Below are 19,790 nucleotides of genomic sequence, written 5' to 3' on the forward strand. Positions count from 1 at the left end.
TTTTGGGGTTAGAGACGCTCCAAATGATGGTTTCATCAAAAGGTTGCATAAAACTGCACACACCCAACTACAAACAAAAGTCAAACACACAAACATCTCAATCTTCTGTTGTTCAAAAATTTCCACAGATGGAAATTGTCAAACCACAGTAATATGACATCACTCACACACCATCCTCTGCGAGAGCTGTGAAGCGTTTTGAGCACAAGGTGTCATATACAGGAAATATTGTTTCCCTCTGTGAAGACAGAAGCAAAAGAAATGTGACTGACAGCTGATGACTGTAGTATTCAGGCTGGGTGGAAACAGACTCATTTAGCCCGACGCTAGAATTTCCTTCAGCGTCAGTTCAGTCTCAGAATGAGCTGTTTGTGATTTTAGTTAGTTAGTTGGGCATTCAGTGTCGTTCTCTGTAGCACAGTAATTTAGTTTGGTCAATCTTTTTTAAGTAGAATGGCGTTCAAAAGGAGCAGAAACTTTAAGATGAGCACTTACGGCTTCAACATCTTCGTCCTCACAGTTTACCTGAGTGTCTTTCCTCACAGAGGCAGAACCTTTGGTAGGACATCTCTACTGTCTAATCAAAATGTTTCTGTTTTTATATCTGATGATCCACAGAAATGTGTTTTGTTTTTTTTTTTGTATCAATGAAACTGTCAGTATATTAACGTGAACCATTTTGACACTGTTCAGCCTTTTTGTTTTCCAAGAGAAGCTGAATTATTTTCATTCTGCAGATTTTAAGGTGAATCAGCCTCGTTTTCAGACTGTGGACCAGGACGGATGGGTCCTTATCAGCTGTGAACACACGGCGGACGTCCAAAATGTTACAGACATTCGACTCTACAGTGTAACACCGTAGGTATCCAGCTGCACTAATAGTGAGCTTCTGTTTGCCTAAAAATCTTTGTAGTATCTGTGTCTGTCACTTTCATCACATTTTTTCTTCCTATGTTGAACCTCTTTCTTGGTAAGCATGTTACAGAAACCAAATCAGACCACAAACGAGGTCAGGTCTAGAATATTACTTTTCACAGAATTTCCTGTTAAAATGTTGAAAAATATTCTTTCAATCTTACACTCTTTCAACGCTATTGATAAAACATTTATAGAATCCTGTAAATTGAATTTAATGAATCTCATCAGACAAATCCGTAGAGTACTCCATGCTGACAAATAAACACACAACCAAACAAGCAGCCTCCTGGTGGCTGGTTTGGCATGAAATTTCCTCCACCGTCACAAATACAGCAAGTTTTTGAAGACAAGCTCCGACTGATGTGTGTCTGTCTGCTCTCGACCAATGAAAGGTCCACAAAAAACATAATCTGCCAGAAGGGAATGTCAAACTGTCGGAACATCTTCATGTATGAACAGAATCCAAAGAAATGGATTTTCTTCATTTTCAACATCCAGCCAAAGGACACGGTGAACACATATATGTGTGAGGTCACAGTGACGAAAGATTTTTTCGATACAACCAAACACGGAACACCAACAGAACTAGTTGCAGGTACGTGTTTAAAATCTGTAAAGTCTGTTTGAAAGGTGTTGGATAAAAAAAAAAAAAAAAATCTAAACTCAACCAACCAATGTTATTTGTGTTTAAATTCATATCCTCTAAAGAGGTTTCTGCGACTTCTGCGATTAAAAACCGTTAAAAACGTTAGGGAAAAAAAACTAAAGGAAAATCTAATTTGTATTTTTCCCAACTTCAACATGAACTGTGGCTCATTTAAACCTGAATCTGAATAATTAGTCAACCAAACAGGGGGATCGTAGTGTTTGTGTTTGTGTGTAAAACTGCAGTAACAGGAAATAACCATTGTTATTTATGGTCAGGTTGGAATTTGCCAGGTAAAAATGAAACGGTCTGCTCGACCCCCCCCCCTTCTCCTCTCAACTGGATTCTGATTGGTCTGCTGGCTCTGCTGCTCCTGTCCAGCTTCACCATCATCCTCGTCTTCATCAGACTCTTGGTGACTGTAAGTCGGCCTCACCTACCGTTTCTCTCATGTACTACTTTGAGCAAAACAGGTTAAGCTGGAAAAGTTGAAAACACATAAATTCTCCAAACCGAAGCCCCGATTTTCCCTTTTATCTTTAATATTGTTGGAATTCAGCCTGACATTCAGGAAGGGCAAAGCAAACTGAACTGTCTTATTTCTGTTGACTTATTTTCACTCCATTGACCTGTTAGTTGTTGTTATTTTTTTTTTTTCATGACCTTTGACCCCATCTTGTAGAAATCTCCCACAATCCATCACTGAGGCTTGTTTTTATCTTATGACCGACACACACCTCAGGAAAGAAAACTCTGACATATGTGTTTCTTCTGTTTCAGAACAACAAAAAAAACAACAGCAGCAACAACAACAACAGAGAACCCGAACACTCAACCTACGTGGTCATGAGGACAGCTCCTCTAACACAAAGGGCATCTCCCCACATTTACTACGACTAGTTGGTTAACTGATGCTGAATCTGAAACTGTTGACATCTTGCACTAAACAGCAGGGAGAGACAAAGACCATCTGCAAATATGCCCATATGAATATGAGCAATTTGTTATTATTTAAGGTATTTTCCAAAACAGTCAACTCTATATTTAATATCATACATTCAGCCAGACAGAGAAATAAAAACTGACAAATTAATTAAAACAGGGAACACACGGATGGAAGCATCAAGAGCAGATCCTTTACTTTTGCACTGTAAATGATGATTTACCTTTTGTTTGCCCTTTATTTTGTTGCTAATGCAGTTTATATTCTATAATTCATTCATTGTAGCAGCACTTTGACGCTTAGGTATCAAGGACTTTGGGAACAGGAGTCAGGGTCATGCCGGCTATGAGTCAGACTCCTTGAAATTGGCCCTGTGCCTAAATATTAATGAATATGACACAAGTTAAAAAAAAAACAAAACTATCTCATCTCTTCTCTCATGACATCTGAATGTTCTGCTCCACTTGCTTTGCTTCCTTTTACTTTACCTAAATATATTTTATTTAAAAAAAATATGAAGTCAAGCTGATATTTTAATTGAAACTAAAAATGGAAACATGTGGGGCCCTGTGTGAATACAACTGGCGTGTGCGTGAGCGTGCATTGTTTTGTCGGTGTCTTAGTGCAGATGTGGAAAAGAACTGCTCTCCTCCTGAGTGAAGTTCAGCAGCAGGTTGTATTTTGGGAAGGACAGCAGAGGGAGACATCAGTGGGCTCTATGATATTATTTCCATCCCACTCAGCAAAGACACAAGAAAATATCTGCTGCTGCTTTTTTGATTTGAGGATTTTTGACCTTTTCAGGGAATTTTTCAACATTTATTTGTGTGATATGAGTGTGAATTAAAGTAAAGTTTGGGCAAAGTAATGGACAAACATACACATTTAAGTGTCACACTGCCTCTGCAAGCTATTCTTCTTCCCATAATGCCTTTGGTGCCAAGAGAAGCAGATGCACCTGAGAAGACACGATGTGGAGGAAAACCTGATCCATCGGACCAGACCACCTGATGCTCGTGTTCCCACTGTAGGAGGTTTAGGTTGTGGACACCCTGACTGGTCTGCAGCCCCACAACAAACTGCGAAGCTCCGTGTGAAGCTCGTCTGCTCTATCAGACCACATGATCCCCCACGTCTGGTAGATCCTGGTCTCTGCAGACCAGGATCATCCCACAGAGCTGCTGCTTTGGAGAAACTCTGAGCCATCTACACACCATGGTTTGGTTTTCAAATTTTTTCTGCTTCCAAAACACCAAACTCAGGACTAAATGTTCACCTGTTGCCTCAACAGGTTTATTTTGTCCCTCATTAAAATACCAACCTCCGACTCACAGTTCCTCTTTCACATATTTATTATTCACCACTCAGCTAAAGACATCCTGCTGAGGAAACCTTTGAAGGAATCTGATCATCAGAGAATAAACATTTTGTGTGTTGCTGCTTAAAATTGAAAAATCTGAGAATTAAGCTGTCAGTTTTAATGAACTGAGATATCTTCACAATTCACAGTGATTTTCTTTGCTTATCTCTGAGTTTAGTTACTGATATTGCCAGATATTGCATCATGTGTTTTTGCTTCCTGGGCTAGTTTGCATCATGAGTGGATTTCACATCATGCGTTTGCCCTTAGATGTTTTTCTTCACACCTTTGATTGGATGGAGCCCTTTGAGATTTGAGTTTGTAGGAATCGGCCTTTAATGTGAGAAGGTGTGAAAGGTTGATGAGAGCGGCTCATTAGAGAAACATCAGCTGCAGGTGGATGTTTGGTTTGTGTTCGATCCCACTGCGGTCTCTCAGACCTGGATGAGTGTGTAGCACAGACAGGCAATAGACTCAAATCAATTTTATTTGTATTGCATCAGTTTGCAACAGATGCCATCTCAAAGCACTCCCCAAATAGATATAAAGTTATTTACAAAGGCTTAAAAAGTTCCCACCAAAAGTAGCACTTGGGAAAACTTCCACTGAGAACGAATCCCGGGACCAGAACTGGACTTTGGCTGGTGCATATATTGTTAACTTAGCAACACATTTGGCTATCTAATGATTAAATTTCCCGCTTTAACCTGCCAGTCTCTCGTAGGGCTGAAATTCAGAGACAAACAACCATCCACACGACAGGTTTCAAACCCAGAACACAAAAAGGCCACTGGTTGTAATGCAAACCCTAACGCTGAGAGCCACAGTGCTAACTGCCCTGCTGCCATGCTGTTGAAACCAACAGTGCCCTAAAGAAGCCTTCACCGGCCTTTAAAGAGTGGATGTAACAACTGCTCCTCAGGTGGAACGTCCACAAGAACCTCAATGAAGCAAAAAGGCAGAACTGAGCTGCCTTCACCCTCTTGACATGAAAAAACCGAGTAATTACCAGAGATGTGATTTCTTTAGGCTTTTGTGACTCTAAAAAAGGCCAACTGCTGAGAAGGAAACACAAAAACAAAAGACAGTTAGCTGAGCAGTGGCCTTGGATGACAGTTATTGGGGCCAGCTGGCCTTTTGTCAACTCCATTAAGACTCCAGACCTGTTGATAAACTTACCTGATGTAACTTGCTTTATAAGAAAATTTGAATGTTACCATGTTACCAGACAGAACCAGGATGATGCTAATTTCAAAGGTAGCGGACGACAGAAGGGATTTCTTGTAGATGCAAGTGAAAGAATGACTGCAGTGTGATGTGGTCGGCGTGAGAGCAGCAGGAGCTCATCAGCATTTCCTCTCTCAGACCTTTGATGGGAATGAGCTTTGCTTTACGTAGCTATTCAACTCCTCCTGCATGAGACGAAGCTGTTTCACTCGCAGCCCGTGTTGATTTACGTTCTGCTGTCGTCCATCTCCTTACTCACTGTGTCTCTGAGCCTGCTGCTCATCATCTCTATTCCCCACGTCAAGCACCAAACATCCCTTCAGTCATTAATCAAAGTGTGAGATAGTGATGAAAAGCCTGTGGTGAAATTATAATCAGCTGATTTTAAACACTGAGAAAATGTGTTTTTTCTCCTTTCTTGGATTGTCACTTTGCTTGGTTCTGGATTGAAATGAATTTAATATAAGAAGTTTTCCCCTCCAGGGAGCTGCAGACTCCCACCATCCTCCTCCTCCTCTCTCCAGCTGTCACAGATTACTTTGTGGTCCTCTTTCGGTCCTTTCAGATTATGCACATCGATGGCAACATCATGTGTCTCCTGTATCAGGATCTGTTGTATGTGGTCACCTCGGCCTCTGTAGGAACCATGGTGCTCATATCTGCTGACCGCCATGTGGCCATTTGCGATCCTCTGCATTACCCCATGAATGTGACGCAGATGTCTTGTTGTGTAAGATGACTTTGATTGCCGAAAAAGTCCCCTAAAATTAAAATTTATTATTTTAGGTGACAGGATCTGTATCTGTCTGATGGATCTGGTCTGTAGCCTTACAGAGTCTGATCCTGAAGGACAACCTGAAGCAGCCTGGCAGATATAACTCCGGTGACTGAGAGTGTATCCTCAGGATTAATGACATTGCTGGACTACATGTTATCAACAATAATTCCACCCCACAAAGCGCTGATAAAACTTACAGATCATTTTAAAAATGATGACGTCAACAAGGCCGATAGTTGGGGCCTTCCCTCCTTAAACTTCTGTATTCCTGTTGTAAAGGAAGGAGGAGGGACTTCAGCTGAGACACAACAGGAACCAGTGGCTGACGTGGAGCAAAGAGATAAATCAGCTGGATGTGTGAGAGGTTTGGTCAGAAATCTGGAGGAGCTCCAGCAGCTTCTCCTCTCTGATGATGGAGAGCCTGGAGGAGACTGAACTCTGCTTTCCACAGCTCCTCAACTCCTCCTGCAGGAAGCCGAAGCGCTCGGAGACCGAGGCCGTGCTCGTCTACATCCTGCTGTCGTCCATCTCCGTGCTCACCGCAGCTCTCAACCTGCTGGTCATCATCTCCATCTCACACTTCAAGTAGTTAACACATTTCCTCTTTTTCAGCAAAATATGTCATTGATTTATGATTTCAGATGATGTTTATGTGTGATTATAAATGTCATATATTGTAACAATAGTGTGATGTTCCTCCTTTAATCCAGGCAGCTGCAGACCCCCACCAACCTCCTCCTCTTGTCTCTGGCAGTCTCAGATTTCTTTGTGGGCCTCGTCATGTGCTTTCAGATCCTCCTCTCAGACAGCTGTTGGACCCTCGGCGACCGCATGTGTACTCTGTATGGTGTTTTGGACTACATCATCACCTCGGCCTCAGTGGGAACTATGGTCCTCATATCTGTCGACCGCTACGTGGCCATTTGTGACCCCCTGCGTTACTCTGACAAAGTGACTGTAAGAGGAGTCGTGGTCTGTTCTGGTCTGTGTTGGGTCTGCTCTCTGCTGTACAACAGCGTTGTAATGAAGGAGAACATCACACAGCCAGGCCGGTACAACTCCTGCTCCGGAGAGTGTGTGATTGTCATCAACTACATCGCAGGAGTCATCGATGTCATGTTGACCTTCATCGGTCCGGTGTCCGTCATCATTGTCCTGTATCTGAGAGTGTTTGTGGTGGCCGTCTCTCAAGCTCGAGCCATGCGCTCTCAACGTTCAGGGACTTTTCTGGCTAAGAGGTCTGAGCTGAAAGCAGCCAAGACTCTCGGTGTTGTCGTGGTTGTGTTTCTGATGTGTCTTTGTCCATATTACTGCTCCACTCTTACGAGCCAGAGCTCCTCGTTTAGCGCCACCACCGTCCCCTTAGAGAGCTGGTTGTTTTACTTTAACTCCTGTCTGAACCCCATCATTTATGCTTTCTGTTATCCCTGGTTTATGAAATCTGTCAAACTCATTGTCACATTGAAGATACTGAGGTCGGACTCCAGTGAGACCAGAATACTGTAGAGAGAGATGTTTACTAATTCAAAAGTCTGAACGCATGTTAAATATGTTCTGCAGCAGCTTCAAGTCTGCCAAAAATGATGTGATGACATGTTATATTATTATAACTGCTTTAAGTTCAACAGTCAGTGTCTGCTCATGCAGCAGCCTCCACAGAAACACATAAAATAAACATTTATTTTTGCTTACAATAAAATATTGTTGTATTATATGACAGTTGAACACAATTTGTCATAAACATCATAACTTTGTTGTTGTATACTGCCGATAAACTGTGATTTAATGTCTCTGTAAAGTTTTTGTCTGATCAAACTAGCTTGAGCTCATTACGTAATGTTGATTATTAATAGACTGCACTGATTACTCCCTTTGTGTGTTATTAAATCAGAAAACTAAACAGAGTTCACTTTCTCCGCAGCACAAACACAAACACATATTGTTGCAGCACCCGCGGCCTCTGGACGCTGAACAGGTCTGAGTGTCGGCCAATTATCTGCAGCTGATAACTGTGTATCTCTGTGGACGAGAAGGTTTTCACACCTCCTCAGTGCAATCAAAGCCGTTAAGGAAAGAAGACAACATGACGCGTTGTCTTCGTATCAAAACACAAAGTTATCACTGTCATTGCATAAGCCACCGAAGTAAATAGAAACAATTTTGTTGACCTCTTGAACTTTCTGATGTAACCTCAGATCATGAAAAATGAGCTGCTTTTCATCCAAGCTGTTTCACTTTCAGCCCGTGTTGATTTACGTTCCGCTGTCGTCCATCTCCTTACTCACTGTGTCTCTGAGCCTGCTGCTCATCATCTCTATTCCCCACGTCAAGCACCAAATATCCCTTCAGTCATTAATCAAAGTGTGAGATAGTGATTAAAAGCCTGTGGTGAAATTATAATCAGCTGATTTTAAACACTGAGAAAATGTGTTTTTTCTCCTTTCTTGGATTGTCACTTTGCTTGGTTCTGGATTGAAATGAATTTAATATAAGAAGTTTTCCCCTCCAGGGAGCTGCAGACTCCCACCATCCTCCTCCTCCTCTCTCCAGCTGTCACAGATTACTTTGTGGTCCTCTTTCGGTCCTTTCAGATTATGCACATCGATAGCAACATCATGTGTCTCCTGTATCAGGATCTGTTGTATGTGGTCACCTCGGCCTCTGTAGGAACCATGGTGCTCATATCTGCTGACCGCCATGTAGCCATTTGCGATCCTCTGCATTACCCCATGAATGTGACGCAGATGTCTTGTTGTGTAAGATGATTTTGAGTGCCGAAAAAGGCCCCTAAAATTAAAATGTATTATTTTAGGTGACAGGATCTGTATCTGTCTGATGGATCTGGTCTGTAGCCTTACAGAGTCTGATCCTGAAGGACAACCTGAAGCAGCCTGGCAGATATAACTCCGGTGACTGAGAGTGTATCCTCAGGATTAACGACATCGCTGGACTTGTTGACCTCACTTTGACCTTCATTGTTCCCGTCTCCATTATTGTCACTCTGTATGTCAGAGTATTTGTAGATGTTATCAACAATAATTCCACCCCACAAAGCGCTGATAAAACTTACAGATCATTTTAAAAATGATGACGTCAACAAGGCCGATAGTTGGGGCGTTCCCTCCTTAAACTTCTGTATTCCTGTTGTAAAGGAAGGAGGAGGGACTTCAGCTGAGACACAACAGGAACCAGTGGCTGACGTGGAGCAAAGAGATAAATCAGCTGGATGTGTGAGAGGTTTGGTCAGAAATCTGGAGGAGCTCCAGCAGCTTCTCCTCTCTGATGATGGAGAGCCTGGAGGAGACTGAACTCTGCTTTCCACAGCTCCTCAACTCCTCCTGCAGGAAGCCGAAGCGCTCGGAGACCGAGGCCGTGCTCGTCTACATCCTGCTGTCGTCCATCTCCGTGCTCACCGCAGCTCTCAACCTGCTGGTCATCATCTCCATCTCACACTTCAAGTAGTTAACACATTTCCTCTTTTTCAGCAAAATATGTCATTGATTTATGATTTCAGATGATGTTTATGTGTGATTATAAATGTCACATATTGTAACAACAATAGTGTGATGTTCCTCCTTTAATCCAGGCAGCTGCAGACCCCCACCAACCTCCTCCTCTTGTCTCTGGCAGTCTCAGATTTCTTTGTGGGCCTCCTCATGTGCTTTCAGATCCTCCTCTCAGACGGCTGTTGGACCCTCGGCGACCGCATGTGTACTCTGTATGGTGTTTTGGACTACATCATCACCTCGGCCTCAGTGGGAACTATGGTCCTCATATCTGTCGACCGCTACGTGGCCATTTGTGACCCCCTGCGTTACTCTGACAAAGTGACTGTAAGAGGAGTCGTGGTCTGTTCTGGTCTGTGTTGGGTCTGCTCTCTGCTGTACAACAGTGTTGTAATGAAGGAGAACATCACACAGCCAGGCCGGTACAACTCCTGCTCCGGAGAGTGTGTGATTGTCATCAACTACATCGCAGGAGTCATCGATGTCATGTTGACCTTCATCGGTCCGGTGTCCGTCATCATTGTCCTGTATCTGAGAGTGTTTGTGGTGGCCGTCTCTCAAGCTCGAGCCATGCGCTCTCAACGTTCAGGGACTTTTCTGGCTAAGAGGTCTGAGCTGAAAGCAGCCAAGACTCTCGGTGTTGTCGTGGTTGTGTTTCTGATGTGTCTTTGTCCATATTACTGCTCCACTCTTACGAGCCAGAGTGCCTGGTTTGGCGTCACCACCGTCCCCTTAGAGAGCTGGTTGTTTTACTTTAACTCCTCTCTGAACCCCATCATTTATGCTTTCTGTTATCCCTGGTTTATGAAATCTGTCAAACTCATTGTCACATTGAAGATACTGAGGTCGGACTCCAGTGAGACCAGAATACTGTAGAGAGAGATGTTTACTAATTCAAAAGTCTGAACGCATGTTAAATATGTTCTGCAGCAGCTTCAAGTCTGCCAAAAATGATGTGATGACGTTATAATATTATAACTGCTTTAAGTTCAACAGTCAGTGTCTGCTCATGCAGCAGCCTCCACAGAAACACATATAATAAAATGACATGTCAAAAGTTCCCACCGTTGCAGCCGTCTGTTGCTGAAACCACAACTTTAAAAATCTGGACCTGTTCTTCTCATAGAAAAACAAAACTGCTCATTCGACGTCAAATTGGCTCAAGCACATGTGAAATACTGTACAGACTGCAGCAGCATTCAGAGCCAACTCAGTTTCCTGTTGTAAAGTAGCTTTTGTTGCTTTGTGATTACTGATTTCAGCACCATAACTTCACTGACATCCTCACCGCCATGATGCTTCAGTGTCAAAGGTCAGTGTGAGAGCAGCAAGAGCTCATCAGCATTTCCTCTCTCAGACCTTTGATGGGAATGAGCTTTGCTTTACGTAGCTATTCAACTCCTCCTGCAGGAGACCAAAGCTGTTTCACTTTCAGCCCGTGTTGATTTACGTTCTGCTGTCGTCCATCTCCTTACTCACTGTGTCTCTGAGCCTGCTGCTCATCATCTCTATTCCCCACGTCAAGCACCAAACATCCCTTCAGTCATTAATCAAAGTGTGAGATAGTGATGAAAAGCCTGTGGTGAAATTATAATCAGCTGATTTTAAACACTGAGAAAATTTGTTTTTTCCTTTTTTGGATTTTCAATTTTACTTGTTTCTGGATTGAAATAAATTTTACATCAGAAGTCAGGAGTGTATCCTCAGGATTAATGACATCGCTGGACTTGTTGACCTCACTTTGACCTTCATTGTTCCCGTCTCCATTATTGTCACTCTGTATGTCAGAGTATTTGTAGATGTTATCAACAATAATTCCACCCCACAAAGCGCTGATAAAACTTACAGATCATTTTAAAAATGATGACGTCAACAAGGCCGATAGTTGGGGCCTTCCCTCCTTAAACTTCTGTATTCCTGTTGTAAAGGAAGGAGGAGGGACTTCAGCTGAGACACAACAGGAACCAGTGGCTGACGTGGAGCAAAGAGATAAATCAGCTGGATGTGTGAGAGGTTTGGTCAGAAATCTGGAGGAGCTCCAGCAGCTTCTCCTCTCTGATGATGGAGAGCCTGGAGGAGACTGAACTCTGCTTTCCACAGCTCCTCAACTCCTCCTGCAGGAAGCCGAAGCGCTCGGAGACCGAGGCCGTGCTCGTCTACATCCTGCTGTCGTCCATCTCCGTGCTCACCGCAGCTCTCAACCTGCTGGTCATCATCTCCATCTCACACTTCAAGTAGTTAACACATTTCCTCTTTTTCAGCAAAATATGTCATTGATTTATGATTTCAGATGATGTTTATGTGTGATTATAAATGTCACATATTGTAACAACAATAGTGTGATGTTCCTCCTTTAATCCAGGCAGCTGCAGACCCCCACCAACCTCCTCCTCTTGTCTCTGGCAGTCTCAGATTTCTTTGTGGGCCTCGTCACGTGCTTTCAGATCCTCCTCTCAGACGGCTGTTGGATCCTCAGTGACTGCACTTGTACTCTGTATGGTGTTTTGGACTACACCATCACCTCGGCCTCAGTGGGAACTATGGTCCTCATATCTGTCGACCGCTACGTGGCCATTTGTGACCCCCTGCGTTACTCTGACAAAGTGACTGTAAGAGGAGTCGTGGTCTGTTCTGGTCTGTGTTGGGTCTGCTCTCTGCTGTACAACAGCGTTGTAATGAACATCGTACAGCCAGGCCGGTACAACTCCTGCTCCGGAGAGTGTGTGATTGTCATCAACTACATCGCAGGAGTCATCGATGTCATGTTGACCTTCATCGGTCCGGTGTCCGTCATCATTGTCCTGTATCTGAGAGTGTTTGTGGTGGCCGTCTCTCAAGCTCGAGCCATGCGCTCTCAACGTTCTGGGACTTTTCTGGCTAAGAGGTCTGAGCTGAAAGCAGCCAAGACTCTCGGTGTTGTTGTGGTTGTGTTTCTGATGTGTCTTTGTCCATATTACTGCTTCAGTCTTACAAGCCAAAGCAGCTCGTTTAGCATCACCACCGTCCACATAGAGAGCTGGTTGTTTTACTTTAACTCCTGTCTGAACCCCATCATTTATGCTTTCTGTTATCCCTGGTTTATGAAATCTGTCAAACTCATTGTCACATTGAAGATACTGAGGTCGGACTCCAGTGAGACCAGAATACTGTAGAGAGAGATGTTTACTAATTCAAAAGTCTGAACACATGTTAAATATGTTCTGCAGCAGCTTCAAGTCCGCCAAAAATGATGTGATGACATGTTATATTATTATAACTGCTTTAAGTTCAACAGTCAGTGTCTGCTCATGCAGCAGCCTCCACAGAAACACATAAAATAAACATTTATATTTGCTTACAATAAAATATTGTTGTATAATATAACAGTTGGACACAATTTGTCATAAACATCATAACTTTGTTGTTTTGTACTGCTGATAAACTGTGATTTAATGTCTCTGTAAAGTTTTTGTCTGATCAAACTAGCTAGAGCTCATTACGTAATGTTGATTATTAATAGACTGCACTGATTACTCCCTTTGTGTGTTATTAAATCAGAAAGCTAAACAGAGTTCACTTTCTCCGCAGCACAAACACAAACACATATTGTTGCAGCACCCGCGGCCTCTGGACGCTGAACAGGTCTGAGTGTCGGCCAATTATCTGCAGCTGATAACTGTGTATCTCTGTGGACGAGAAGGTTTTCACACCTCCTCAGTGCAATCAAAGCCGTTAAGGAAAGAAGACAACATGACGCGTTGTCTTCGTATCAAAACACAAAGTTATCACTGTCATTGCATAAGCCACCGAAGAAAATAGAAACAATTTTGTTGACCTCTTGAACTTTCTGATGTAACCTCAGATCATGAAAACTGAGCTGCTTTTCATCCAAATCACAAAAAGCACAAAAGAGTCGATGCTTTGTTGTTTGTGACAGTTCAAAAGTCCAGTCAGACAGTAAAATAATCTCTTTGATAATTAGGGTTATTTTTTTATATCACCAAGGAACTGAGCTGAGAAATTTAACTGCTGGGTCGTTAAAGTTCAATTTTCAATATATAACCAGCAAAAACCAGATTTTTGTCCGATCGTAATAAGGAAACTTTTGTGATTGAGATTTTAATATTTTAAAATGACCAATGTGACTGCAGATTCTTAAAAAACATGAATGTTGCTCAAGAGGCCAAAAGTTCAGAGTAAACAGTGATCATTTTATTTATAGCTGACAACATCGGCGTCATCACCTTCAAGTGTTTGTTACTTAACTTTACTGACTTTATCTTTTCAACTCCTGCAGGAGACGGAAGCTGTTTCACTTTCAGCCCGTGTTGATTTACGTTCTGCTGTCGTCCATCTCCTTACTCACTGTGTCTCTGAGCCTGCTGCTCATCATCTCTATTTACCACGTCAAGCACCAAACATCCCTTCAGTCATTAATCAAAGTGTGAGATAGTGATGAAAAGCCTGGACTTGTTGACTTCACTTTGACCTTCATTGTTCCCGTCTCCATTATTGTCACTCTGTATGTCAGAGTATTTGTAGATGTTATCAACAATAATGCCACCCCACAAAGCGCTGATAAAACTTACAGATCATTTTAAAAATGATGACGTCAACAAGGCCGATAGTTGGGGCCTTCCCTCCTTAAACTTCTGTATTCCTGTTGTAAAGGAAGGAGGAGGGATTTCAGCTGAGACAGCAAATTATTGGATTGATTTATGATTTCAGATGATGTTAACCTGATAACGACAATAGTGTGACGTTCCTCCTTTAATCCAGGCAGCTGCAGACCCCCACCAACCTCCTCCTCTTGTCTCTGGCAGTCTCAGATTTCTTCGTGGGCCTCCTCATGTGCTTTCAGATCCTCCTCTCAGACGGCTGCTGGATCCTCAGTGACTGCACTTGTACTCTGTCTGTTCTTTTGGACTACATCATCACCTCGGCCTCAGTGGGAACTATGGTCCTCATATCTGTCGACCGCTACGTGGCCATTTGTGACCCCCTGCATCATCATTTTCTTCATCCTCTTATCTGGGCCAGTGTGGAGTTATAATCTCCCCACCTGGTCCTCGTTCTTCTCCGTGGCCTCCTCCAGCTGGACATGCGAGGAAAGCCTCTCTTGGGAGGATGGCCGAGCTTCTCACCCTATCTCTAAGGGAGAATCCAGCCGATATCATTCTTTCAGTCATGATCCATCGCTCATGACCATAGGTGAGGGCAGGAACAAGAACTGAACAGGAGATAGGGAGCTTTGCCTTCTGGCTCAGCTCCCTTTTTGTTCCAATCGTGCGGTAGAGCGAACGCAACACCGTCCCTGCTGTTCCGATTCTCCAGCCAATCTCATGCTCCATTTTACCCTCACTCATGAACAAGACCCCGAGATAGTTGAACTCCTTCACTTGGGGTAAGGACTCATTCCCTACTTGGAATACGCAGTCCACCGGTTTCCTGCTAAGGACCATGGCCTCCGATTTAGAGGTGCTGATCCTCATCCCAGCTGCTTCACACTCGGCTGCACACTTGTCTTGTGAGCACTGGAGGTCACAGACCGATGGAGCCAATAGGACCACATCATCCACAAAAAGCCAGGATGTAAACCTCTGCTCCCCAAACTGCAGCCCTCCTCCCCCATGACTACGCCTCAATATCCTGTCCATGAAAATCTCAAACAGCATTGGTGAAAAAGTACAGCCCTGGCGGAGGCCAACCCCTGACTTATTACCGAGAACTCAGACACAGCTCTCGTTTTGGGAATACGGGGATTGGATGGCCTGCCCTCAGAAGAGACCCCCTCACCCCATACTCCCACAACATCTCCAGGGGAACCTGCTCGTACGCCTTCTCCAGATCTACAAAACACATGTAGACTGGATGGGCATACTTCCAGGCCCCCTCCGGGATACATGCAAGAGTAAAGATCTGGTATGTTGTTCCACGACCAGGACGGAATCCGCATTGTTCCTCTTCAATCTGATGTTCGACAATCGGCCAGACCCTCCTTTCCAGCACCTTGGAGTAGACTTTCCCAGGGAAGCTGAAGAGTGTGATGCCCTGGTAATTGGCACACATCCTCTGGTCCCCCTTTTTAAACAAGGGAACCACCACCCCGGTCTGCCACTTTTTTGGCACTGCCCCAGACTTCCACGCAATGTTGAAGAGGCGTGTCAACAACAACAGCCCCTCAACACCCAGAGCCTTCAGCATTTCCAGACGGATCTTATCAATCCCCGGGGCTTTGCCACTGTGGAGTTGTTCAACTACCTCAGTGACCTCCTCGCGGGAGATCGACACTGATCCTCCATTATCCTCCAGCTCTGCCTCCACCCCAGAGGACATACAAGTTGGATTCAGGAGTTCCTCGAAGTGCTCTTTCCACCGTCCGACTCCCTCCTCAGTCGAGGTCAACAGTGACCCATTCTTACCATGAATGGCTTGGATGGTCCCCAGTGTTCCCCTCCTGAGATGCCGAGCGGTTTTCCAGAAACACCTTGGTGCCTCCCAAAAGTCCTTCTCCATGTGTTCTCCGAACTCCTCCCACACCCGCTGCTTTGCCTCCCTCACTGCTGAGGCTGCCGGCCCCTTCGGGCATGTCTGTACCTTGCAATCGCCTCAGGAGTCTCTTAGGGTTAACGTACCCCGGAAGGCTTCCTTCTTTAGTCGGACGACTTCCCTGACCACCGATGTCACCATGTTGTCGAAGGGTTACCACCCCTTGAGGCACCTAAAACCTTGAGGCCACAGCTCCCCGCAGCAGCTTCAGCAATAGAAACTTTGAACATCGACCACTCAGGTTCAATGTCCCCAACGTCTACAGGGATGCCAGAAAAGCTCCTCCGGAGGTGGGAGTTGAAGGTCTGTTGGACAGAGGCCTCCTCTAGACGTTCCCAGTTCACCTGCACTACACGTTTGAGCTTGCCAGGTCTGTCCTGAATCTTCCCCCGCCACCTAACCCAACACAGTTGACATCTCCACCCCTCTCTTCACCTGAGTGTCCAACACATGCAGCCTGAGATCAGATGACATGATAACAAAATTGATCATTGTCCATCTGCCTAGGGTGCTCTGGTACCAAGTACACTTATGAGCATCCTTAAGCTTGAACATGGTGTTCATTATGGACAGTCCATGGCTAACGCAGAAGTCCAACGACAAACCACCGCTCGGGTCCAGATCAGGAAGGCCGTTCCTCCCAATCACGCCCCTCCAGGTGTCTCCATCATTGCCCACTTGCGCGTTCAATTCCCCCAACAGGACTATGGAGTCCCTACTGGAACCCCATACAAGACATGGTGCATATGCACAAACAACAGTCAGAGCCCCCCCCCTCACAACCCTGAGGCGTAGGGAGGCAATCCTCTCGTCGACCAAGGAAAAATCCAACGTAGTGGCACTTAGCCGGGGGCTTGTGCTTCACCCCATGAGCAACTCCAGAGAAGAATGGAATCCAACAACTCTCAAGGAATAGAGATCCAGAACCAAGGCTGTGCGTAGATGTAAGACCCACCAGATCCAGCTGGTAGCGCTCCACCTCCCGCACAAGCTCTGGTTCATTCCCCCCCAGCGAAGTGACATTCCATGTCCCCAGAGCCAGCTTCTCCTGCCCAGGTCTGGGTCGTCAAGGCCATCTGCCTTCACTGCCACCTAACTGACAGCACACCCGACCCCATCGGTTATCCCTGCAAGTGGTGGGCCCACAGGGTGAAGAAAGTGTCACATTCCTTTTTCGGGCCAAGCCCGACAACCAGGCGCTCGCTGACAGGCCCTCCTGCCATGCCTGGCTCACGAAGGGGGCTCCAGGCTTCCGCCAGGCATGGTCACAATTTCTTTCCTCGCTGTTTCATGGGGTCTTTTTGAACCACTGTTTGTCTGGCCCCTCATCTGGTACCAATTTGCCCTGGGAGACCCTACTAGGGGCACTTGGCTCCGGACAACATAGCTCCCAGTTTCATTGTGGCACAAAAAACCGCCCCACAATGATAAGGTGATGGATCTCCGGGGAGAACCCTGCGTTACTCTGACAAAGTGACTGTGAGAGGAGTCGTGGTCTGTTCTGGTCTGAGTTGGGTCTGCTCTCTGCTGTACAACCTGTCACAGATTACTTTGTGGTCCTCTTTCGGTCCTTTCAGATTATGCACATCGATGGCAACATCATGTGTCTCCTGTATCAGGATCTGTTGTATGTGGTCACCTCGGCCTCTGTAGGAACCATGGTGCTCATATCTGCTGACCGCAATGTGGCCATTTGCAATCCTCTGCATTACCTCATGAATGTGACGCAGATGTCTTGTTGTGTAAGATGACTTTGATTGCCGAAAAAGTCCCCTAAAATTAAAATGTATTATTTTAGGTGACAGGATCTGTATCTGTCTGATGGATCTGGTCTGTAGCCTTACAGAGTCTGATCCTGAAGGACAACCTGAAGCAGCCTGGCAGATATAACTCCGGTGACTGAGAGTGTATCCTCAGGATTAATGACATCGCTGGACTTGTTGACCTCACTTTGACCTTCATTGTTCCCGTCTCCATTATTGTCACTCTGTATGTCAGAGTATTTGTAGATGTAGAACAATAATGCCACCCCACAAAGCGCTGATAAAACTTAGATCATTTTAAAAATGATGACGTCAACAAGGCCGATAGTTGGGGCCTTCCCTCCTTAAACTTCTGTATTCCTGTTGTAAAGGAAGGAGGAGGGACTTCAGCTGAGACACAACAGGAACCAGTGGCTGACGTGGAGCAAAGAGATAAATCAGCTGGATGTGTGAGAGGTTTGGTCAGAAATCTGGAGGAGCTCCAGCAGCTTCTCCTCTCTGATGATGGAGAGCCTGGAGGAGACTGAACTCTGCTTTCCACAGCTCCTCAACTCCTCCTGCAGGAAACCGAAGCGCTCGGAGACGGAGGCCGTGCTCGTCTACATCCTGCTGTCGTCCATCTCCGTGCTCACCGCAGCTCTCAACCTGCTGGTCATCATCTCCATCTCACACTTCAAGTAGTTGACACATTTCCTCTTTTTCAGCAAAATATGTCATTGATTTATGATTTCAGATGATGTTTATGTGTGATTATAAATGTCACATATTGTAACAACAATAGTGTGATGTTCCTCCTTTAATCCAGGCAGCTGCAGACCCCCACCAACCTCCTCCTCTTGTCTCTGGCAGTCTCAGATTTCTTTGTGGGCCTCGTCACGTGCTTTCAGATCCTCCTCTCAGACGGCTGCTGGATCCTCAGTGACTGCACTTGTACTCTGTCTGTTCTTTTGGACTACACCATCACCTCGGCCTCAGTGGGAACTATGGTCCTCATATCTGTCGACCGCTACGTGGCCATTTGTGACCCCCTGCGTTACTCTGACAAAGTGACTGTAAGAGGAGTCGTGGTCTGTTCTGGTCTGTGTTGGGTCTGCTCTCTGCTGTACAACAGCGTTGTAATGAAGGAGAACATCGTACAGCCAGGCCGGTACAACTCCTGCTCCGGAGAGTGTGTGATTGTCATCAACTACATCGCAGGAGTCATCGATGTCATGTTGACCTTCATCGGTCCGGTGTCCGTCATCATTGTCCTGTATCTGAGAGTGTTTGTGGTGGCCGTCTCTCAAGCTCGAGCCATGCGCTCTCAACGTTCAGGGACTTTTCTGGCTAAGAGGTCTGAGCTGAAAGCAGCCAAGACTCTCGGTGTTGTCGTAGTTGTGTTTCTGATGTGTCTTTGTCCATATTATTGCTCCACTCTTACAAGCCAGAGCACTTCGTTTAGCGCCACCACCGTCCCCTTAGAGAGCTGGTTGTTTTACTTTAACTCCTGTCTGAACCCCATCATTTATGCTTTCTGTTATCCCTGGTTTATGAAATCTGTCAAACTCATTGTCACATTGAAGATACTGAGGTCGGACTCCAGTGAGACCAGAATACTGTAGAGAGAGATGTTTACTAATTCAAAAGTCTGAACGCATGTTAAATATGTTCTGCAGCAGCTTCAAGTCTGCCAAAAATGATGTGATGACATGTTATATTATTATAACTGCTTTAAGTTCAACAGTCAGTGTCTGCTCATGCAGCAGCCTCCACAGAAACACATATAATAAACATTTATATTTGCTTACAATAAAATATTGTTGTATTATATGACAGTTGAACACAATTTGTCATAAACATCATAACTTTGTTGTTGTGTACTGCTGATAAACTGTGATTTAATGTCTCTGTAAAGTTTTTGTCTGATCAAACTAGCTAGAGCTCATTACGTAATGTTGATTATTAATAGACTGCACTGATTACTCCCTTTGTGTGTTATTAAATCAGAAAACTAAACAGAGTTCACTTTCTCCGCAGCACAAACACAAACACATATTGTTGCAGCACCCGCGGCCTCTGGACGCTGAACAGGTCTGAGTGTCGGCCAATTATCTGCAGCTGATAACTGTGTATCTCTGTGGA

At 44.8% G+C, this 19,790-nt stretch overlaps 5 protein-coding genes across 5 annotated transcripts; all 5 read left to right on the plus strand.

The window, feature by feature from the left end:
* The first annotated feature begins 222 nt into the window (after nucleotides 1-222).
* Nucleotides 223-3,840, plus strand: LOC115062028 (uncharacterized). The gene is made up of 5 exons (XM_029530636.1): nucleotides 223-559; nucleotides 738-858; nucleotides 1,311-1,513; nucleotides 1,843-1,985; nucleotides 2,345-3,840. Exons 1-5 carry the CDS (start codon nucleotides 454-456, stop codon nucleotides 2,462-2,464), a joined length of 693 nt encoding a protein of 230 aa, XP_029386496.1. The 5' UTR covers nucleotides 223-453; the 3' UTR covers nucleotides 2,465-3,840.
* Nucleotides 3,841-5,959: 2,119 nt separating this feature from the next.
* LOC115062259 (trace amine-associated receptor 13c-like) lies at nucleotides 5,960-7,717 on the plus strand. The gene is made up of 2 exons (XM_029530887.1): nucleotides 5,960-6,457; nucleotides 6,583-7,717. Exons 1-2 carry the CDS (start codon nucleotides 6,282-6,284, stop codon nucleotides 7,376-7,378), a joined length of 972 nt encoding a protein of 323 aa, XP_029386747.1. The 5' UTR covers nucleotides 5,960-6,281; the 3' UTR covers nucleotides 7,379-7,717.
* A 1,316-nt stretch (nucleotides 7,718-9,033) lies between these two features.
* Nucleotides 9,034-10,254, plus strand: LOC115062344 (trace amine-associated receptor 13c-like). The gene is made up of 2 exons (XM_029530996.1): nucleotides 9,034-9,330; nucleotides 9,459-10,254. The coding sequence occupies exons 1-2, from the start codon at nucleotides 9,155-9,157 to the stop codon at nucleotides 10,252-10,254; spliced, it is 972 nt and encodes a 323-aa protein (XP_029386856.1). The 5' UTR covers nucleotides 9,034-9,154.
* Nucleotides 10,255-11,298: 1,044 nt separating this feature from the next.
* Nucleotides 11,299-12,530, plus strand: LOC115035184 (trace amine-associated receptor 13c-like). Its single transcript, XM_029492904.1, has 2 exons — nucleotides 11,299-11,612; nucleotides 11,741-12,530. Exons 1-2 carry the CDS (start codon nucleotides 11,437-11,439, stop codon nucleotides 12,528-12,530), a joined length of 966 nt encoding a protein of 321 aa, XP_029348764.1. The 5' UTR covers nucleotides 11,299-11,436.
* Nucleotides 12,531-18,043: 5,513 nt separating this feature from the next.
* Nucleotides 18,044-19,413, plus strand: LOC115062345 (trace amine-associated receptor 13c-like). Its single transcript, XM_029530997.1, has 2 exons — nucleotides 18,044-18,346; nucleotides 18,475-19,413. The coding sequence occupies exons 1-2, from the start codon at nucleotides 18,171-18,173 to the stop codon at nucleotides 19,268-19,270; spliced, it is 972 nt and encodes a 323-aa protein (XP_029386857.1). The 5' UTR covers nucleotides 18,044-18,170; the 3' UTR covers nucleotides 19,271-19,413.
* Nucleotides 19,414-19,790: the final 377 nt, after the last annotated feature.

Source organism: Echeneis naucrates, chromosome 21, assembly GCF_900963305.1.
Source record: "Echeneis naucrates chromosome 21, fEcheNa1.1, whole genome shotgun sequence".
In the NCBI taxonomy this organism is placed as follows: domain Eukaryota; kingdom Metazoa; phylum Chordata; class Actinopteri; order Carangiformes; family Echeneidae; genus Echeneis; species Echeneis naucrates.

What these genes read in the sequence shown, in the direction of transcription:
- LOC115062345 (XM_029530997.1), top strand. Translation starts at nt 18,171, where the DNA reads ATGATGGAGAGCCTGGAGGAGACTGAACTCTGCTTTCCACAGCTCCTC. An exon ending in ATCTCCATCTCACACTTCAA is followed by an intron (nt 18,347 to 18,474) that starts GTAGTTGACACA and finishes CCTTTAATCCAG; the next exon opens with GCAGCTGCAGACCCCCACCA.
- LOC115035184 (XM_029492904.1), top strand. Translation starts at nt 11,437, where the DNA reads ATGATGGAGAGCCTGGAGGAGACTGAACTCTGCTTTCCACAGCTCCTC. An exon ending in ATCTCCATCTCACACTTCAA is followed by an intron (nt 11,613 to 11,740) that starts GTAGTTAACACA and finishes CCTTTAATCCAG; the next exon opens with GCAGCTGCAGACCCCCACCA.
- LOC115062028 (XM_029530636.1), top strand. Translation starts at nt 454, where the DNA reads ATGGCGTTCAAAAGGAGCAGAAACTTTAAGATGAGCACTTACGGCTTC. An exon ending in TCACAGAGGCAGAACCTTTG is followed by an intron (nt 560 to 737) that starts GTAGGACATCTC and finishes TTCATTCTGCAG; the next exon opens with ATTTTAAGGTGAATCAGCCT. An exon ending in CGACTCTACAGTGTAACACC is followed by an intron (nt 859 to 1,310) that starts GTAGGTATCCAG and finishes GACCAATGAAAG; the next exon opens with GTCCACAAAAAACATAATCT.
- LOC115062259 (XM_029530887.1), top strand. Translation starts at nt 6,282, where the DNA reads ATGATGGAGAGCCTGGAGGAGACTGAACTCTGCTTTCCACAGCTCCTC. An exon ending in ATCTCCATCTCACACTTCAA is followed by an intron (nt 6,458 to 6,582) that starts GTAGTTAACACA and finishes CCTTTAATCCAG; the next exon opens with GCAGCTGCAGACCCCCACCA.
- LOC115062344 (XM_029530996.1), top strand. Translation starts at nt 9,155, where the DNA reads ATGATGGAGAGCCTGGAGGAGACTGAACTCTGCTTTCCACAGCTCCTC. An exon ending in ATCTCCATCTCACACTTCAA is followed by an intron (nt 9,331 to 9,458) that starts GTAGTTAACACA and finishes CCTTTAATCCAG; the next exon opens with GCAGCTGCAGACCCCCACCA.